Source organism: Palaemon carinicauda, chromosome 43 (genome assembly GCF_036898095.1).
Source record: "Palaemon carinicauda isolate YSFRI2023 chromosome 43, ASM3689809v2, whole genome shotgun sequence".
In the NCBI taxonomy this organism is placed as follows: domain Eukaryota; kingdom Metazoa; phylum Arthropoda; class Malacostraca; order Decapoda; family Palaemonidae; genus Palaemon; species Palaemon carinicauda.
In genome coordinates this window covers 58863030-58880392 of record NC_090767.1, presented here as the reverse complement: position 1 = coordinate 58880392, position 17363 = coordinate 58863030, and the positions used below count along the sequence as shown (strand labels likewise).

Below are 17363 nucleotides of genomic sequence, written 5' to 3'. Positions count from 1 at the left end.
AACTTAATGTTGATTAATGTTATCAATTGTAAACTTTATATTTATTTAACAAAGTGAAAACTTAATATTAATCAATTTTGTGAATTATAAATTTTACGTTGGTAACTTTTCACAAAACATAAACTTTACGTTAAATAATTCTACAAATTGTACAATACATTGAAATAATATTAATTTTGTGAATTGTAAATTTTACATTGGTAACGTTTCACGAAACAAACTTTACGTTGAATAATTCTACAATAATTAATTTTACGAAAAAGTGCGAATTTTACGGTAATTGATTTTAAAAAGAGTAAACTTTACGTTCATTAATTTTACGAAATTTAAAATGTTACATTGATTAACCTTACGAACGATGTAAATAACTTAGTAAAGGGAAGTACGTAAAAATACTGTTATTAATTTAGTGCAATATAATGTACGTACAATAGAAGCAATTTTACAAGCAATGTCGTAAGCTGTAAATGCAAGTGTATAGGTGAGGTTAAACAGACATTTAGTTTATTATAAGCGTGCAGTGACATTTTACGAGTTGAGAACATGGGATTATTTATTTTCGAAGAGAAAATTTAACCCGTTTTGCCGAGACGTGGTTTTGTAAGTCATCAAAATTAATAACTAACTTATTTGTTGATTCATGTTGCTGTTTATAGCAATCATATATTAAAACATTTAATTACAGTCTATTAATTGCTATATTATCAATGCTAATTTCAGTTAGTTGTTCTTTTTGCAAACTTTAAGTGATTGTTATAAATTATGTACATATGTAAAGCATAACTAAATTTATGAAACTTTTGGTTATCATGTTATGTTGATTAATTAATATTTCCGTATAATCGGAGAAATGATGATGTCCCATGAGGGATATTGAATTAACTCTCCCTCGTTAGAGAAATGGAGATTTTAGCTATAAATCTAAATCTAAGATTTTGTCAGTCTTATTGGTGTTCGTTATTATTAACCGGTGTAAATGCTCCGAACATTCGAGGCGTTCGCGTCACAGACAGGTATAAGAGTGCCTTAAACGCGTCACAGACAGGTATAAAGAGTGCCTTAAACGCGTCACAGACAGGTATAAAGAGTGCCTTAAACGCGTCACAGACAGGTATGAGAGTGCCTTAAACGCGTCACAGACAGGTATAAGAGTGCCTTAAACGCGTCACAGACAGGTATAAGAGTGCCTTAAATGCGTCACAAACAGGTATAAGAGTGACCCAAAGTGGAAAGCGTCTATGTCGGATGGACGTAGAGTCGTAAACTCTAATCTATCCGGCGGTCTGTGCTTGCAGTATGTTTAGCATGGGGCCCGGAGTGTCATTCCGCCGCTCGTCCCGACGAGAGATGCATGCCTTCCTATCTTCCGCTGCAGTTCGCATGACCGTTTTGGAAGTGCATGCGCTAAGGAACATAACATCTTTAATTGCATGGCAAGGTTGTTTGGTTGTTAGTCTAATTTTAAGAGGTATTTCTGCATGGTCATTCGCCTTAGAGGGTTTGATGTCTACGGGAGTTTGGTCTGAACTTATATACCCTTTAAGAATTGACAGTATATATGTTATAGAATGTTTACCATAGCTTCATGATGATCGTTTTGAGAAACATGACCTGGTTTTGTTTTGCAAAATGGTAAACCCCTCCTTGTTAGAATAATTATTATAATTTAAATAACTTGTCCCATTAATATTCAATCCAAGGGTTAGCTTATATAATCAAACAATATCCGATTAGGGTTTCAGTTTGCTCAATCAGTACATTCAATGAAAAGATCCGTCCCTCCCTGTGTAGACTTCATATATCTTCCAAGTTTAAAAGAGAACCTCAAATAATTTATAATCGGGAAAATTGATTAATGAGATTATCAAATTACCTTCACAACCAAAGAGTATTTTGATATAAATCAAATAAAATTATTTTATGAAATATCTTTCATTAATTCCCCCTTAGTTTGGGCCAGTGGTTACTTGGATATATACTTGTTATTTCATCAGTGTTCGGGTGTCATTTTGCATACCGTTTAAAATGGATTCCGTAGGGAACATACTTTTGAGTCCTCGTCACTACCATCGTTACGTAAATGTGACCACATGCCTGAGTGCATATCGAGATCACAGAGCGATATCTTTGCCGAGTCTAACCTCGAACACCGGGAGGACGAAATGACGCTCTGACCTCTCATTGCCGAGCTTTTCCCAGAAATTAAAAGGGCCCTAGATCTTTTCGAAGCAGTTTGGCATGCAGACGTATAGTCCTCCCCACACCCCTTACGCGAAATATCGCACGAGCATCGGGCATAATCATATCTCCACCACAGATGAAGGCCCAGGCACCTCTCACGCCACGGAGTACGACGCCGCTTACGGCACCTACCCCAAGACCGAGGCCGACGGGCAGCACATGTCTGCAGACGGCATCGACTCCAGCGGGCATCGCATGACGGTCACGCCCGAGTTGTTGGGTCTCATGCCGTCAAATGCCACGTCACATTATTCGTCAGGTAAGCCGATGAGCTGTCTGTGTCCTTCTCTCTTTAGACATTTTAACCCTTTTACCCCCAAAGGACATACTGGTACTTTTCACAAAACTCATCCCTTTACCCCCATGGACGTACCGGTACGTCCTTGCAAAAAACTGCTATTTAAATTTTTTTTTCATATTTTTGATAATTTTTTGAGAAACTTCAGGCATTTTCCAAGAGAATGAGACCAACCTGACCTCTCTATGGCAAAAATTAAGGCTGTTAGAGCAATTTAGAAAAAAAATATACTGCAAAATGTGCTTGAAAAAAAAAATAACCCCTGGGGGTTAAGGGTTGGAAATTTCCAGAGCCTGGGGGTAAAAGGGTTAATCTCCCCTCGCTATCAAAAAGCAATCTTGCTACAACAACATGCTGAGTTATAGGGTTTAGTGAAATTCTCACGATTATAGAGTTCATTTACCTTTACGTACAAGAACTAGGACTGTAAACTTATTACACGTTTGAGGGGGAACTTACAATACAGCCTATAAGATTACATGGTTTTTTTAACTACACTTATTCAGTTTGAGAAATATACAGTCGACCTTTGACGTTCCGGGGGGAGGGGATAGGTAAGAGGTACTTACTAATGCTGATCATTATTGCTTTATTAGTAACCCTTCACTCTTATTTAGTTAACAAATGGGCGTAGATATATCTTCTGAAGAAATGTTCAGATAGCGTCATTTGAGCTTAACCCTTTTACCCCCAGGCTATTTGGAACTTTCCAACCCTTAACCCCCAGGGGTTAATTTTTTTTTCAAGCACATTTTGCAATATATTTGTTTTAAATTGCTCTAACAGCCTTAATTTTCATCATAGAGAGGTCAGATTGGTCTCATTCTCTTGGAAAATGCCTGAAGTTTCTCAAAAAATTATCAAAATTATGAAAAAAAAATGTAAATAGCAGTTTTTTGCAAGGACGTACCGGTACGTCCATGGGGGTAAAGGGATGAGTTTTGTGAAACGTACCAGTACGTCCTTTGGGGATAAAAGGGTTAATCAGATCCACAAATGTTGTATTATCTAATAGTAAGGAACGACTGTACTGGGAAAACGTGTAACCGCGCAAGGTATTACTTCTAGTTAATACGCTAAGCCCGCGATACCTGTACCATACTGCAAATGTTCAACCACCTCAAGATACTCCGTACATTCTCCCAACAGATACAGAGAGTTTATCCGGAACGCCGACCGGCCGCAAACTGTGGAACGACGAGGACATGGATAAGGCCCTAGAGGCCTTGAGAACCACAGGGATATCCCTGAGCAAGGCCGCTCACATGTACGGCATCCCCGCGACGACCCTGTGGCAGAGAGCACACCGTGCCGGCATTGAAACCCCAAAGAAGGAGGGACCTAACAAGACCTGGAGCGAGCACGATTTAGCCGGCGCCCTGGAGGAGCTGCGTAGCGGGAGGATGTCCGCTAATCGGTAAGGAACGTTAAGTTTGTTTGAGGGTCAATGTTTCTGTTAAAACTCCCGAGATAAAACTACGTCTCCCTTTGTAGATTCGTTTCTTCAACTGGTCATTTTTGTCTTTCCAATTTGGTTGTTTTCCCAACTTGTAAACTATTTTGAATACTTGATTTATCGTCATTCATAAGAGAGACAACTTCACTTTGATCTTAAAGACATAATTTATTCATTCACAAATAACTATTATTTAGATATCTAAATGTTGTCAATAAATTTACTAAATTTGCATACAACTGGCACGTTCCCTCGACTTGTCATGTACTCTCTCTCTCTCTCTCTCTCTCTCTCTCTCTCTCTCTCTCTCTCTCTCTCTCTCTCTCTCTCTCTCTCTCTCAAGAGCACATTCCCTAACCCCCTTCCTCTCTCTCTCTTTCTCACAGGGCCTCCAAGGAATTCGGGATCCCAAACTCGACGCTGTACAAGATCGCGCGCAAGGAAGGCATCAAGCTGTCGTCGCCCTTCTCCGCCATCCAGCCCTCGTGGAACGCCGATGACCTGACCAAAGCCCTCGAGGCCATCAAGGGCGGAATGAGCGTCCAGAAGGCCGCCCAGGAGTTTGGGATCCCTACGGGCACGTTATACGGCCGCTGTCGGAGGGAGGGGATTGAGCTCAGCAAATATCAGGTCTGTCTGAGAAATGTAAATATTCCTTTGATTTTTTTGTATTTTTTAGATTTAAGAGAGTGCACGTGAGAGAGTAAGAGAGAGAGAGAGAGAGATAAGAGAGTGCAAGTGAGAGAGAGAGAGATATGAGAGAGTGCAAGTGAGAGGGTAAGAGAGAGAGTGAAGAGCAATTGGCTGCAAAAGGGAGTGTGTTAAATCGACGAGATCTACGGCCTGGATGCTGCGATCGTCATACCGCTGATCGGAGGAGACGGCGACCTGGTTTAAATGTTTTCCATAACTCCATTTTTCTTCTTCTTCTTCTTCCTCTGGAAATTTATTATTATTGCTTTTCATTCCTTCTTTTCTATCCTATGCATTCCCCGTTCATTCTCCCTTCCGTTCAGGGTGGCTTCAGAGAAAAAAAATTTTCAGTTCCTGTCCCATTATATTCTCGTGGTTTATCTCTATCCAACGGAAATTTTCTCACTTTTGTAATTATTTTTATTATGTATTTGTATTGCAAATGCCATGATACACTCTCCCTCTGGAAGATTCTATCCCCCCCCCCCCCATATTTGCAAAGTAACTGAATCCTTGTGTGTTCCCTTTTCGCATTGTGATAAAAAAATAAATTTTTCCCGGACTGGGCTTCTGGACTCCTGCCACGGTCATCCCGGTGCTTTCATCCTTTCCCGTCCATCCCACCATCATCCTTATATAACCTTATCACCTTCAAATCCTTATCCCGCTTACTGGCTGTCAACACGGGCCCGCGTCCTGCCATAGTCCTGCTATGTCCAGGGCAACCTAATACTATACCGAATCCTAGTGCCCAATCTCTTTCTAGTCCTATGATATTCCTTCTACTTGAAACCCTTTGTGACCTACGGAAAAGGAGAAACGATAAGAAAGAAAAGTCCCCGCTCTCTCTCTCTCTCTCTCTCTCTCTCTCTCTCTCTCTCTCTCTCTCTCTCTCTCTCTCTCTCTCTCTCTCTCTCTCTCTCTCTCTCAAAAGTAAAATGAAAATTTCCCCGTTTTGTATGATCTTCATTCTTCTTTATTTCTCCTTTCTTTCTTTCCTTCCCTCTGCATTCCCCGTTCCATTTTTCCTCATCATTCTTACCTCTTTGCCTCTTTATTCAATTGTTCTATCCTTTTTCCCTCGCGATTCTCTATACTTTCCTTATTCTGCATTCTCCGTTTCTTCCTCTTTCCCTTTTGTATATCATTGAGATTTCCTTTTTAATCTGATTAACCGTATTTCCTCTTCTTTCCTCTTCTTCTTTCCTTTCCTTTCCATCCAGGTCTTGTATCCAAAGGTGATTGGAAGACGTTGTGAAAGAGTGAATTGTGTACGTGTAGAGAGAGAGCGAGAGAGAGAGAGAGAGAGAGAGAGAGAGAGAGAGAGAGAGAGAGAGAGAGCGAGAGAGAGGGAGAGGTTGTTTACGAATGTGGTCCTAGTTTTAAGATTATTTTTTATTTTCCTTTTACTTGAGATATAAATTCAGTGTCATTTCTGCGTATAAGTGTGTTTAATATTTTAGATTTAGTCGTATGGATCGTCACGTTCGAAACGGGTTGGATGTTATGCCAGGTGGAGGTTAAAGTTGATATTTGTATATAAAAATTGCTTTGTGAATCATATACGGTCTGACCTTATCGTTTTTGTGCTTGGATAAGAAACGCGGAGTTTGCTAGTAGAAAACCTAAGTGATAGCTATTTTTCGTGTTGGAGCCCTCGGGCTTATAGCATCCCGCTTCTCCAACTAGGGTTGTAGCCTAGCAAGTAATTATAATAATAATAACAACAATAATAGTAACTAGTGGAACCCGTGTAAATTACACGAGATGATATTTTCAAAACGAACCTATACAGGTTTGAATAAAATGTCCCGAGATTAATTTTATAAACTAGGTTATGGAAATTGATAGAACTTGAATTTTTTGTCTAATTTTTAAAAAAGAGAAGTGCCGAAGACAAAATTGGGAAAACTATATAAGATGCACTTTGGTTAAGTAATCAAAGTCTAGTGTGAATTTGTAAGAGTATACCATGAAATAATTTCTGTTTTCTTTAAAGCGTGAATTTGTAAGAGTATACCATGAAATTATTTACGTTTTCTTTAAAGCGTGACACAAAATAAATAACACACGCTATCGTATTGATATATAGATATCTGCCGTTCTCAGATAGAAAGGCGAGTGTGTAAAAGATACGGTAATAGTGTTCGTATTTATGTAACCAATACAGTAATATCTCGCTTTAAGCTGTTAATCGGTTAGACGTTATTTCACTTTCAAAATGAATTTATTTTTACCCTGTAAAGTAACTTAAAGATACCCTATACGTGGTGTGAACATTAAAATTACTTACAAAAACCTATTTAAGTATCCTTCCATGCGAAGTATATTAAGTACTTTTTATTTGTAACTATTCGTCTTAGAGAAAGAAGTAATGTGGGATAAAACGACATAGGTTATATTGTCTACCTGACGGGATCGATGTACCGTCGGAATTAGCGGATAATTCAGTCTGAAATTACTCTTATTGTTATTATTATTATTATTACTAGCCAAGCTACAACCCTAGTTGGAAGAGCAAGATGCTATAAGCCAAAGGGCTCCAACAGGGAAAAAATAGCCCATTGAGGAAAGGAAATAAGGAAGTAAATAAATGATGAGAATAAATTAACAATATATTCTAAAAACGATAACAGCGTCAAAACAGATATTATTATTATTACTACTAGCCAAGCTACAACCCTAGTTGGAAAAGCAAGATGCTATAAGCCCAAGGGCTCCAACAGGGAAAAATAGCCCAGTGAGGAAAGGAAATAAGGAAATAAATAAATGATGAGAATAAATTAACAGTATATCATTCTAAAAACAGTAACAGCGTCAAAACAGATAATATTATTATTATCATTATTATTATTATTATGATGATTACTAGCCAAGATACAACCCTAGTTGGAAAAGCAAGAGCTATAAGCCCAAGGGCTCCAACGGGGAAAAATAGCCCAGTGAGGAAAGGAAATAAATAAATGATGAGAATAAATTAACAATATATCATTCTAAAAACAGTAACAACGTCAAAAACAGATATGTCATATATAAACTATAAAAAGACTCATGAATTTTAAACTAAATATGATTCCTCTATATTTCAATATGAAAAAATAAACGCAAATGATAAGGTCAGACAGTACTTTTAAGCTTTGGGGTGTCGAAAATGTGATTCTACAGTGTAGTCGATTTTTTTTAGTGAGGCAGATTTGCACCGACTCGCAGGGGTGCCCTTTTAACTTGGAAAAGTTTCCTAATAGTTGAATGGTCAGAGGTATCTTTGTCGGAATATTTCCGACCAATCAGCTATCAGGAAACTTTTCAAACTAAAATTGCACCCTTGCGAGTCGGTGTAAATCTGCCTCACTAAAAAGAATTGACTATAGATGATCATAGCAATGTTTTTACTTTATTATGAAACTTGAGATTTATTTTGTCTCGTGTGAATTCTGTTGTGGTGTCGTTTTAAGTCTGAATTTCCTTTGCTTTCTTGTGGTAAGTTAATATATTAAACGACACTTTCCCCTGGCACGACATCCACATCCGACGGCGACTGTCCCCAACCACTGCCTGTCGGACCCTAGTGATCGTTTTAAGGCGTTTTCCTTCTGATTGTATCCCTCCAGGGAGTTCCCTGGTCCGAGGAGGACATGAAAGACGCCCTGGAAGCCGTCCGTCTGGGCGAGATGTCCATCAACCAAGCTGCGATTCACTTCAACCTGCCTTACTCCTCCCTCTACGGGAGATTCAAAAGAGGCAAGTACGAGGACGGCCTGCCCCACCAGGATTTCCTGCACCAGGAGATGACGGTGGAGCACTACCCGGCCGACCCCCAGCCCAACGCGGGGACCCCCAACCAGCAGCCCTCCCTGCAGCACACCACTCCCCCTCCTCCCGGACCTCAGCAACAGCAGCAGCTGACACCGGGACCGCCCTCAGAGCAATATTGACTAGATGAAGGGAACACTGGCCGCCACAGCGCCGACGTCGCGCCGCAAGACCACCACCGCCACTCGGAGCGCGCGTCGGACGAAGAGAAACCACAGCCATCTCAACATGATTTACACAAACTTCAGGATTTACAACAGCAGCAGCAGCAGCAGCAACAGCAACAACAACAACAACAACAGCAAGCGCCTCCACCGCCGCAACAGCAGCAGCAGCAGCAAGCAGCTGATGTGCAGGCGCAGGGACCTCCCCAGCAGGATCCCGCCGCCCCACCAGCGTCCGCCCTGGGCGCTGCCGGCTCCGATTACAGCAAGACCGGGGGCCCTGCTACTCCTGTGGTCTTCGCAGGAGGAGAAGGGCCCCTGTACCCCGCCAACGCGGGGACAGCCGAGCCCCCCCACCACCCAGCACTGTATTCGCCCCCTGCCTCACTCCCCCAGGAACCTCTGTATTCCTCTGCTGCTTCTCTGGCTCAGCCGCCACCACCTCCACCCCCGCACCCTCAGGTGTACCCCCACTATTATCCGCTCCCAGAGTATCCTGCACTGCGGCCCGAGTACCGCGCGTACCAGCCGTATCCGCCGCGCCCCGACGACCCCACTCGGCCCGTGCAGTATCCGCACTACCCCCCTTACCACTTCTGACGCTGTGGCCGCCAGTGTTCCCGCAGTTCCGCAGCCCAACTCACCTCTCGCAGCCTGTAGGGCAGCGCTGCGCTTGAGCACTTACTCTCGAAAGAGTTCTCGCTAAGCTCCGTGCGAAGGAAGCACGATCCACAACGCTACTTTCGATATATCCCCTTCGAGCATCTGTGCTTCCCCACGACAATTCTCTCTCCAGCTGAAGAAGAACTGCTGTCGTGGAAAAGGCAATTGCCCTGGAGTAAGTTAACGCGAAGACTACAAGAAGAAGACGAAGAAGAAGAAGAAAAGAAGTGATTGCGTTGTAGTGCGTCTTCAAGTAGAAAAGAAAAAGGATCAGAATGAAACATGATTCAAAATGTACTTCGCTGTCACGGCGAGATGTTGCGTTGACGTCTCGTGACAGGTATTATTGCATTGTACACTGACTTTCGGACATACAGTTATAGTTTTTATTAGGTTAGGGTTTATAGGGTGACTCAGTTTGCCAGCAAAATGTGTACGTACGTACGTTGGCGGGCGACTGCAGATGAACGGAGAGTACGCCAAAGTTGTGATGGTAAACCGGATGAGTTTGGTGCGATCAATAGTATTGTGAAAACTGGGTCTTTTAGTGATTATGGTTATAGTATTGTAAAGACAAAGCTTACCGTAATGAATTGGAAATCTACGATGCCCGCCCGTTAGTGATTGGTGGCGGGCGTCCCCCCGTGTCTCTTAGGGTGTTACAGGATTTTGTCTTTGCCATTCAAACGGAACGATAGACCTCAGGGTAGATCCCCCAAAAAATATCACCCGCTCACTCGGCACTTGACCATGCGAGTGGTGTTCCCCTCCCCCTCCCAGTGTTACGGTAGAAATAAGGTATAATGAGATGGTAATAGTGAATTTTAAGTTATTGAAGGTGTTTAGGTAGAATTTTATATAGAGAATAGTAGTTCATGCACTCCTCATAACCAATAGGGAAGTCGTCACGACTCCTTTTCGGGGAGACGAGAGGTTAGAAAGAAAAAAAGTTTTATCGATAGACCTCACGTGAAACAAAGCAGTATTTAATCCCTCGGCATTGTAGAGACGTTTAGAAGTTATCGGCCGTCGGCAAGTGACGACGACTTCCGTTGTTAGTTGGGGTCGTTAGGGTGGGTGCAGACGACATCCACGTTGACTGACGGGTAGTTTGTGGTTCACACCTGCAAGCGTTACTTAGTATTTTCAACCTGCAGCTCCGACCCGACAAGCGTCAATTTCACCGGATCGTACCTCAAAAATAAACCTCATCTTTAGGAAATTGTATTTTTTTTACAACTTATTGTTATGATTTTACTTATATTTGATGATATTTACATATTTACCGCCATGTCTTGGCACTTGTTAATGGAAAACAGGTCGTGTGCACCTCCATTTAGGCGTAAGGTTAGAAAAGGGACTTCCCTTTTAAAAAAAGATAAGAAATCTGATGTCTTAAAAATACACGGAAAGCAACTTCGCCATTTACCTTTGCGGCATCGACTCGGAAAAGAATCTAGCTCGCGCGCGACTGGTGCCGGTACGTCGTTATACCTGCGATAACTCCAGCATTGGTGGAGAGAAGCCAGAGATGCGTTTGATAAACTATCTTCTAGGGTGCGAATTCTTGCACTGCCTTAGTCATTCATTTTCTTTCTTTAAACTCTTGTAATCCATGCAAACAGTAGGAAAAAAATGCCTTGTTCTACTTCAGAAGAAATTAATTTGGTTCTTGGAAAACCAGATGTAAAAAGCTCTTAATCAACGTAGTTAAATTGTTAATGTTAAATTTACACTTGCATTTCTTAAAAATTGTTTGTGGCCGTCGAAAGAGGTGCAACACGGGTATCGTCATTTCAATCTGCGTAGCCAGCAGGAATGATCATTATGAGCGCACTATCACCAGACCGTGTCTATCAGGCTAGGATCCCGTTATCTTAAAAGATTTTATCGGAGTTAGAAGATAAAAGAAATATTCAAGAAGAGATAGAAAGTTTGAAGAGCCTCTTCGAAAACGATACGTCATCGGATCGCGCAGAGACGAAACTCGATTGCCACGCGTACGTGCGCTTACGTACTTCGTCGCGAGATCGGCATACCATAACCAATGTACCTGACAACACCAAGTACCAGGTCTCGTCCTTCTCCTCTCCGAGGATTTCGAATAATCAGGGGTCCGTACTTATCCAGCGATATGCAAAGAAGAAACGAAGGTTTTGTCTGCTTTTCGAAATTCTCAACAATACACAAGAAATCAAGTTCGCCCAGGGTGTGACGTCTTCCCCCCTCTCCCCCCCCCATGCAGGTGTCTCAGGACAATTTAAAGATTTATTTTAATGTATGTTACGACATTTAGTCCATCAATACCTCAATTTTTCACAGCGGATTAGATTCGGGTTTCACCAGCTCTTAAGCCGTTATAGGACATCTTATGTACGTACAGATGAAGTGAGACGGGAAAGACATTGTAATAAATTGTATTTATACTGTATACGTATATGTATATTATGTATATATTATATAACGGATTTTGAGCGAAGCGAAAAATCAATTTTTGGGCTCAAGCCATGTTGTCCTGATGGAATTTCCTAAGGTAGTTTCAAAAGGATATATAATACATCCTTTTGAAGCTACCTTAGGAACTTCCATCAGGACGACATGGCTTGAGCCCAAAAATATAATCATATATACTCTATATGATATATACACATGTATACATATGCATGTATATGCACACACACTTGTATACAGTCAAACTCCTCCATGTGACGTTGTTCTGACTTTCAACTTAAGCAACTCCGTATTATCGCTGATACAATAAATCGTCATTTAAGATTTCCCTACCATCTTTCTAATAGATTCACAAAGATTGTAAATATATGAAAATACATTTGTTCGTTTCTTGATAAATCGCCGAGCATTAAACCACGTTGTCTTGGTGGGTGACTGTACACACTACTTTTCAGTAGCTAATGATGTCTTTTCGAGCAAATGTTCATAAAATACTGTACTAGCAAAAGATCATCAATCGTGTAGAGATGCATTTTATCTTTCAGCTGTTACTGGTAATGTGGAGTCGCGTTGCCGTTCCCTGTATTTGTTAACCTTTTTCTGTTTCCAACAAAAGCAGTCCGTCTTGTGGGTACCCCTGTTTCTGTTTAGTTCCGTGTTGTTGGTTCCCTCGTTGCTGTTCTATTACGTTTAGATGTTTGGATAGCGTGCCTCTTCCCCATTTCGGGTCGAGAAGCATCTCGTGCACGGCATTGTTCATCAAGTGAAAAGGCGTCTCGTTAGGCGCGTCCAGTCAAAATAAATGCTTTTTTTTCTTAAAGGAGTTTGTTTGCGGGCTAATATTTCTCAGTCATTTACGTCTTGGATTTGAGGCCTAGTCAGGGAAATCGCCTTCGTTTTACACCATCTCGAGCATAAAGGGTCCTTGTCCACTTCCATTAAGTTTCAGTCTCATTCCCTACCACGGGAATTAAGCGGGTAAGAGACGGGATAATAAACCTGCCGTAGTAGTAAGCCACTCTTCTCGTCTGCAAGGTACGAAGACAAATCGTGACGACGTGAATCGAAACACGGCACGTGTCGATCCAGGATATCGACTCCCAGTTTCACTTACAGAGAGCAGAGGTAGTACTTGTCCTCCCATACGGGGCTATGCCAATGTTGACAGGATTTATATATACCGTATAAAGTACTCAACGTCTCATTGAGGGAGAAGTCAAGCATCAACTCCATACACGTGCAAAAGAAATTAGAGTTACGAGCATCTCTGTAAACCTTTTAAAAGCATCTTCAGCACATCGTAAGAGCATATATACTTGTGTGTGTCTTTTCTATTATTTTTACAAGTAGACCCTTGCCATTTGATCGTCAAATGTCCCCGTGCGAGTCGGTTATTTAGTGTTAATTTTACTCGGTGTTTTGGTTCGGTGTCACAACATCAGTTTTTATTTCCTACGTGTTAAAGTCAGTGGGGAGGGTCTACACAACCATCTTTTGAGTGTTGGAAAATAAAAGGTCATTATCCTTGACTGGAAACGATTCATTTTAAAAAAAATAAAATTTTTAGGATATGCAAACTTTGTGCGGGTAGATACTAGGTAGACAAAAAATGAATACTTTTTTGATAAATGCAGATTATGTAAACAAAAAACAAAAAAAAAAACATTATCCATAGTAGATTTAATTGTATAAGGATTAGAAATTTTCCTTAAGCAGAGGAGGGTTCGTTTTGAAGCTTGTTACTTTACGAAAAGTGTGACTTAATCGGACGTCGTATCCGAGGGACTTCTAAATTGCACGTTGTAGCACCGACTTCTTTCGGTCTAGACGATTTTTTCATCCCAGAACTGTATTTAATTGCGTATATTTTTTAACAAAACGTATTCGATTATGTACAGTTTTGACGAACTGTACGTTAGTACGAATTGTTTGGATAAATATAGTACGTACAGTTTGGATAAACTGTAATTTAATACGTATAGTTTGTACAAACTGTAATTTAATACGTACAGTTTGTGCAAACTGTAATTTAATACGTACAGTTTGGATAAACTGTAATTTAATACGTACAGTTTCGATAAACATTAAGTACTAACGTATGGTATGGACAAACTAATTTTGTACGTGCAGTTTTGACAAACTGTATTCTAGCACGTACAGCTTGGATGAATGTTAATTTAGTGCGTACAGTTTTGACAAACTATAGTTTAGTACTTACATGTTCGACAAACTGTACCTGACCACGTGCAGTTCAAGACCACTCTGTCTTCCTGCTTGTGCAAGCTGTACGCGGGGGTACAGAGTGGTCCGAATTACGTACAAGCGAGTATGATGTACTGCGTATGCTCACGTCGGAAAGAGCTCGCTGCTACAAATTAGTGCAATGTTGTAAGGAAGCATTTTTGCACAGAATTTTTAATGGAAGATTTTTGCTAAGGAATATTTTCGTTGTGAAAACGACGCTAAAGACAACGTTACCGAGGAACATTCTAGGAACGATCATTGTCTTTAAAATGTTCTATGGAGATGATTTCTATAGAATGTTATTTGCAAAAATGTTCTGTGCAAGATCGTTTTAGAAGTTTCTCGTCCCGCGATAAAACGGGAACCAAGTCGCCCGTCTTTGGCCGACCGGGGCCGAGCGTCGCTTTTCTCCTTCTCGCTCTGCCGAGAGGGAAACACGGCATTGGCCGAGTCGCAGGGAAGTCTCTCTGGGTTTTAATTTTTTTTTTTTTTTTCGTTTTTTGTTCGCCAAGTTGTAACAGTTACATTTGTACATATAATATATTTGTATAACAAACATAATGTTAGGGAGATGAAATTCTACTTTTTTATCATTTTCCAAGAAAGGTGTTGACGGTTCCGAAGAGGAGCAGCTTTTTCGCGTCGTCGCTATCGAGAACTTATATCTCGTGTGTAAATGTTATTAGGGTAAAAGAACCGTTTGGTTTCACATCAAAAGAATGATTGCCGTTTAGGCGGAGAAAAGTGGGCAGCAAAATCGTCTGGTGCCAAAAACATGATAACAGTATTAGTTGTGGATGGTGAATAAATGATACCGCATCGGTATTTTGTCTCACGAGCTTGGCTCAGCGGTAGAATGCTGAGCTGGCATTCCATTTCTTCTAGCCAATCACCCGGCTGTCATTGGCCACCGACACAGTCGGTGGTCTTCCCCTAAAACGGAAGATAATCAAGTACGTAAGCAGATGGATGACCGAGGATCACACCTTGATAAAGTTTTTGCTTATCGCATCGAATGTTGATAGGATCCTCGGGTAAATGTCGATGAAATTTAGACGCGTTTTGTGGCAGCTTCGCGGTACGTATGTCTGTCTGTGTGCGTGAGTTGTGAGAGCAAAGCATTTAATCAATCGGTCTCGATAATGTCGCTGCGGCGTCACACACCGACAATGTCATGAGGCGATCCAAGGAAGCTGCTCCTCAGGTATAGCGTCAACGCATCCCGAATGCCCTTATCCTCTCCTCCTGATCCTCTTCTTCTTCTTCTTGTTCTTGTTCTTCTTGTACCTTCTCCATGTCTAATCCTTCCTCCTCCTCCTCCCTTCTCTTCCTCCGTCGTGTAGGCAACATTTTTTATCGTGTGTTTACTTGTTAGACAGGAGCAACTCATTATCAGGGATACCGTCTAGGGCCTCTTTTTCCTTCAGGTTTGTATGTGGCGGCACCATAACGCTTCCAAACACTTAGCTAGCTCACGTAGAAAAGAGAGAGAGAGAGAGAGAGAGAGAGAGGTAGATTGAGTTTGAGAATAGAATAAAAAAGCATCGCACAATTTGTAGGAGTGGTCAGCGATTGGGGCCCCCTTACGATGCTTTTTAGCCGAGCGTCGTTGCCCGAGGTTTCGACTGGGAGTGCGATTGGTGTGTTTTCACCGCTCGCCGGCAGAATTGCATTTTGAAATGTTGTACCATCCGATATGTTTCGAGAGGTCTGGAAAATCCCGGTTCAGTATAAATTAGTGGTGACAGTATTAGATTTTGTAAAGTATCATTATGCCAAATGCCCTGGAATAGATATACATCTATATATGTAGGGGTATAAATCACGACAGCTGAAACATGACAACCGTAGATTATGTATTACTGTATAGCCGTGAGAGGAAAAGTGGAATAGACCTGATTGGAGTTAGTACTCCAGTCTTATTTTTGACATCCTCGGATCCGTTGGTGTCGCCAATAAGACGAAAGCATCGACTCGAATCGAGTCTTTTTCCCTTTTCCTCTTGTGGCTATAATACATATATATGTAAGTATAATGCACCATACCAGATTTCAGTATTGCCGCGAGGAGTCCTCGCGGAAACTCGGTCCTTCGGCGTCGGATTGCCATCGCAAATTGCTATCTCAGGTTAAGACGAGAGCATCTCCAGAAGCTGGGTGTTTTAACGCGTGTCGTGTGGCATCCATACTACGTATAGTTTTTAACCCTAATCTAACAAGCATTGTAAACCATTGTAAAGTCATTAACATATTTTGTATCTGCGTGTTCACCCCGTATCGTTCCGACAAGACATTCTTTTGTTTTCAGCTAAACTTGGTTCGATCCTTCCCCTTTCCTCTCTCGTGTCGGTGGCGACGATGGTGGCGATGGAACGGGTAGATCAGGAGGCGTTTTTCTGGCGGCGGCAAGGTTTTTTGGGGGAGGGGGACGGCGGCCGGTCTGGATGCCTGTTGATAATTATTGTAATGCACTCAGGTTTAAAATACATATATATGTATATATATATGAAATATCTGTCTCTCTCTATATTTCACTGAAGGGAAAAAAAAAGAAAGTCCCTTTGTAGCTTTTAGCATAGCCAATACCACACAGCGTTTCCTGCGAATTGAGTGTCCGAGAGATTCTTATAGTTCTATTTTCCCAATAGATGTAGCGTGTTGTCTCGTAAATGGGGCCTCGTGGTAGCAATCTCGCAGCGTACAACAAGTGACGGAAATTTTTCAGCGGATTTTTTCCGTCCCCGACTTCTCCTTTCCGTTTAGTGGTGTTTGTGTGACACAACATTATAGGTCGTCAGGGATTTAAATACGTGAATACATTTATATATATATATACAGTGGTATCCAGCCAGCCCGCTTTCCGGCCATCCTCCGTGTGGGAGCCACGCCACCATCCTCCCATCAAGACACACCCCAAGCCATGATGATTTTTAGTTCCGCTACGGATTTGTCATGCGACTCATTTGCCGTCTTTGAGGGGCCGCCTACGAAATCAGAATGTAAAGCGTTGGGGCATTCTTAGTTCGTACGATATCAGAAATTACAGTTATCGGGTATGAATTTTTACATTTTTTTGTTTTTTAGGTAAAGGTATTTTTAATAACTCCCCCTCGTTCTGGTTTTATATTTTTAGGGCTCACGTCCAGTTTAGTCCAACGCTTAGAGATATATCAGCACAGGGAGACTCACGGCCAACAGCGTTGTTGACAATGAGATTAGATCGTGTAATATTTGTAGAAGTTGCAAATCATTAGTAAGATATAAACTTTTATAATTCAAGCAATTTAATTCCATTTGATTTGAGGTCTTGATATATATATATATATACACAGTCAGCCCTT

The 17363-nt window shown here is 41.3% G+C and overlaps 1 protein-coding gene across 1 annotated transcript in view; it reads left to right on the top strand.

Annotated features, from left to right (window-relative positions):
• The window catches only part of LOC137634017 (protein bric-a-brac 2-like), a 39786-nt gene extending 26827 nt beyond the window's left edge, over window positions 1-12959 (top strand). Inside the window, 4 exon segments of the mRNA XM_068366257.1 lie at window positions 2318-2500; window positions 3689-3956; window positions 4382-4625; window positions 8300-12959. Of these exon segments, the coding sequence (XP_068222358.1) occupies window positions 2318-2500; window positions 3689-3956; window positions 4382-4625; window positions 8300-8623 (1019 nt within the window). The 3' untranslated portion in view covers window positions 8624-12959.
• The last annotated feature ends 4404 nt before the right edge of the window (window positions 12960-17363 follow it).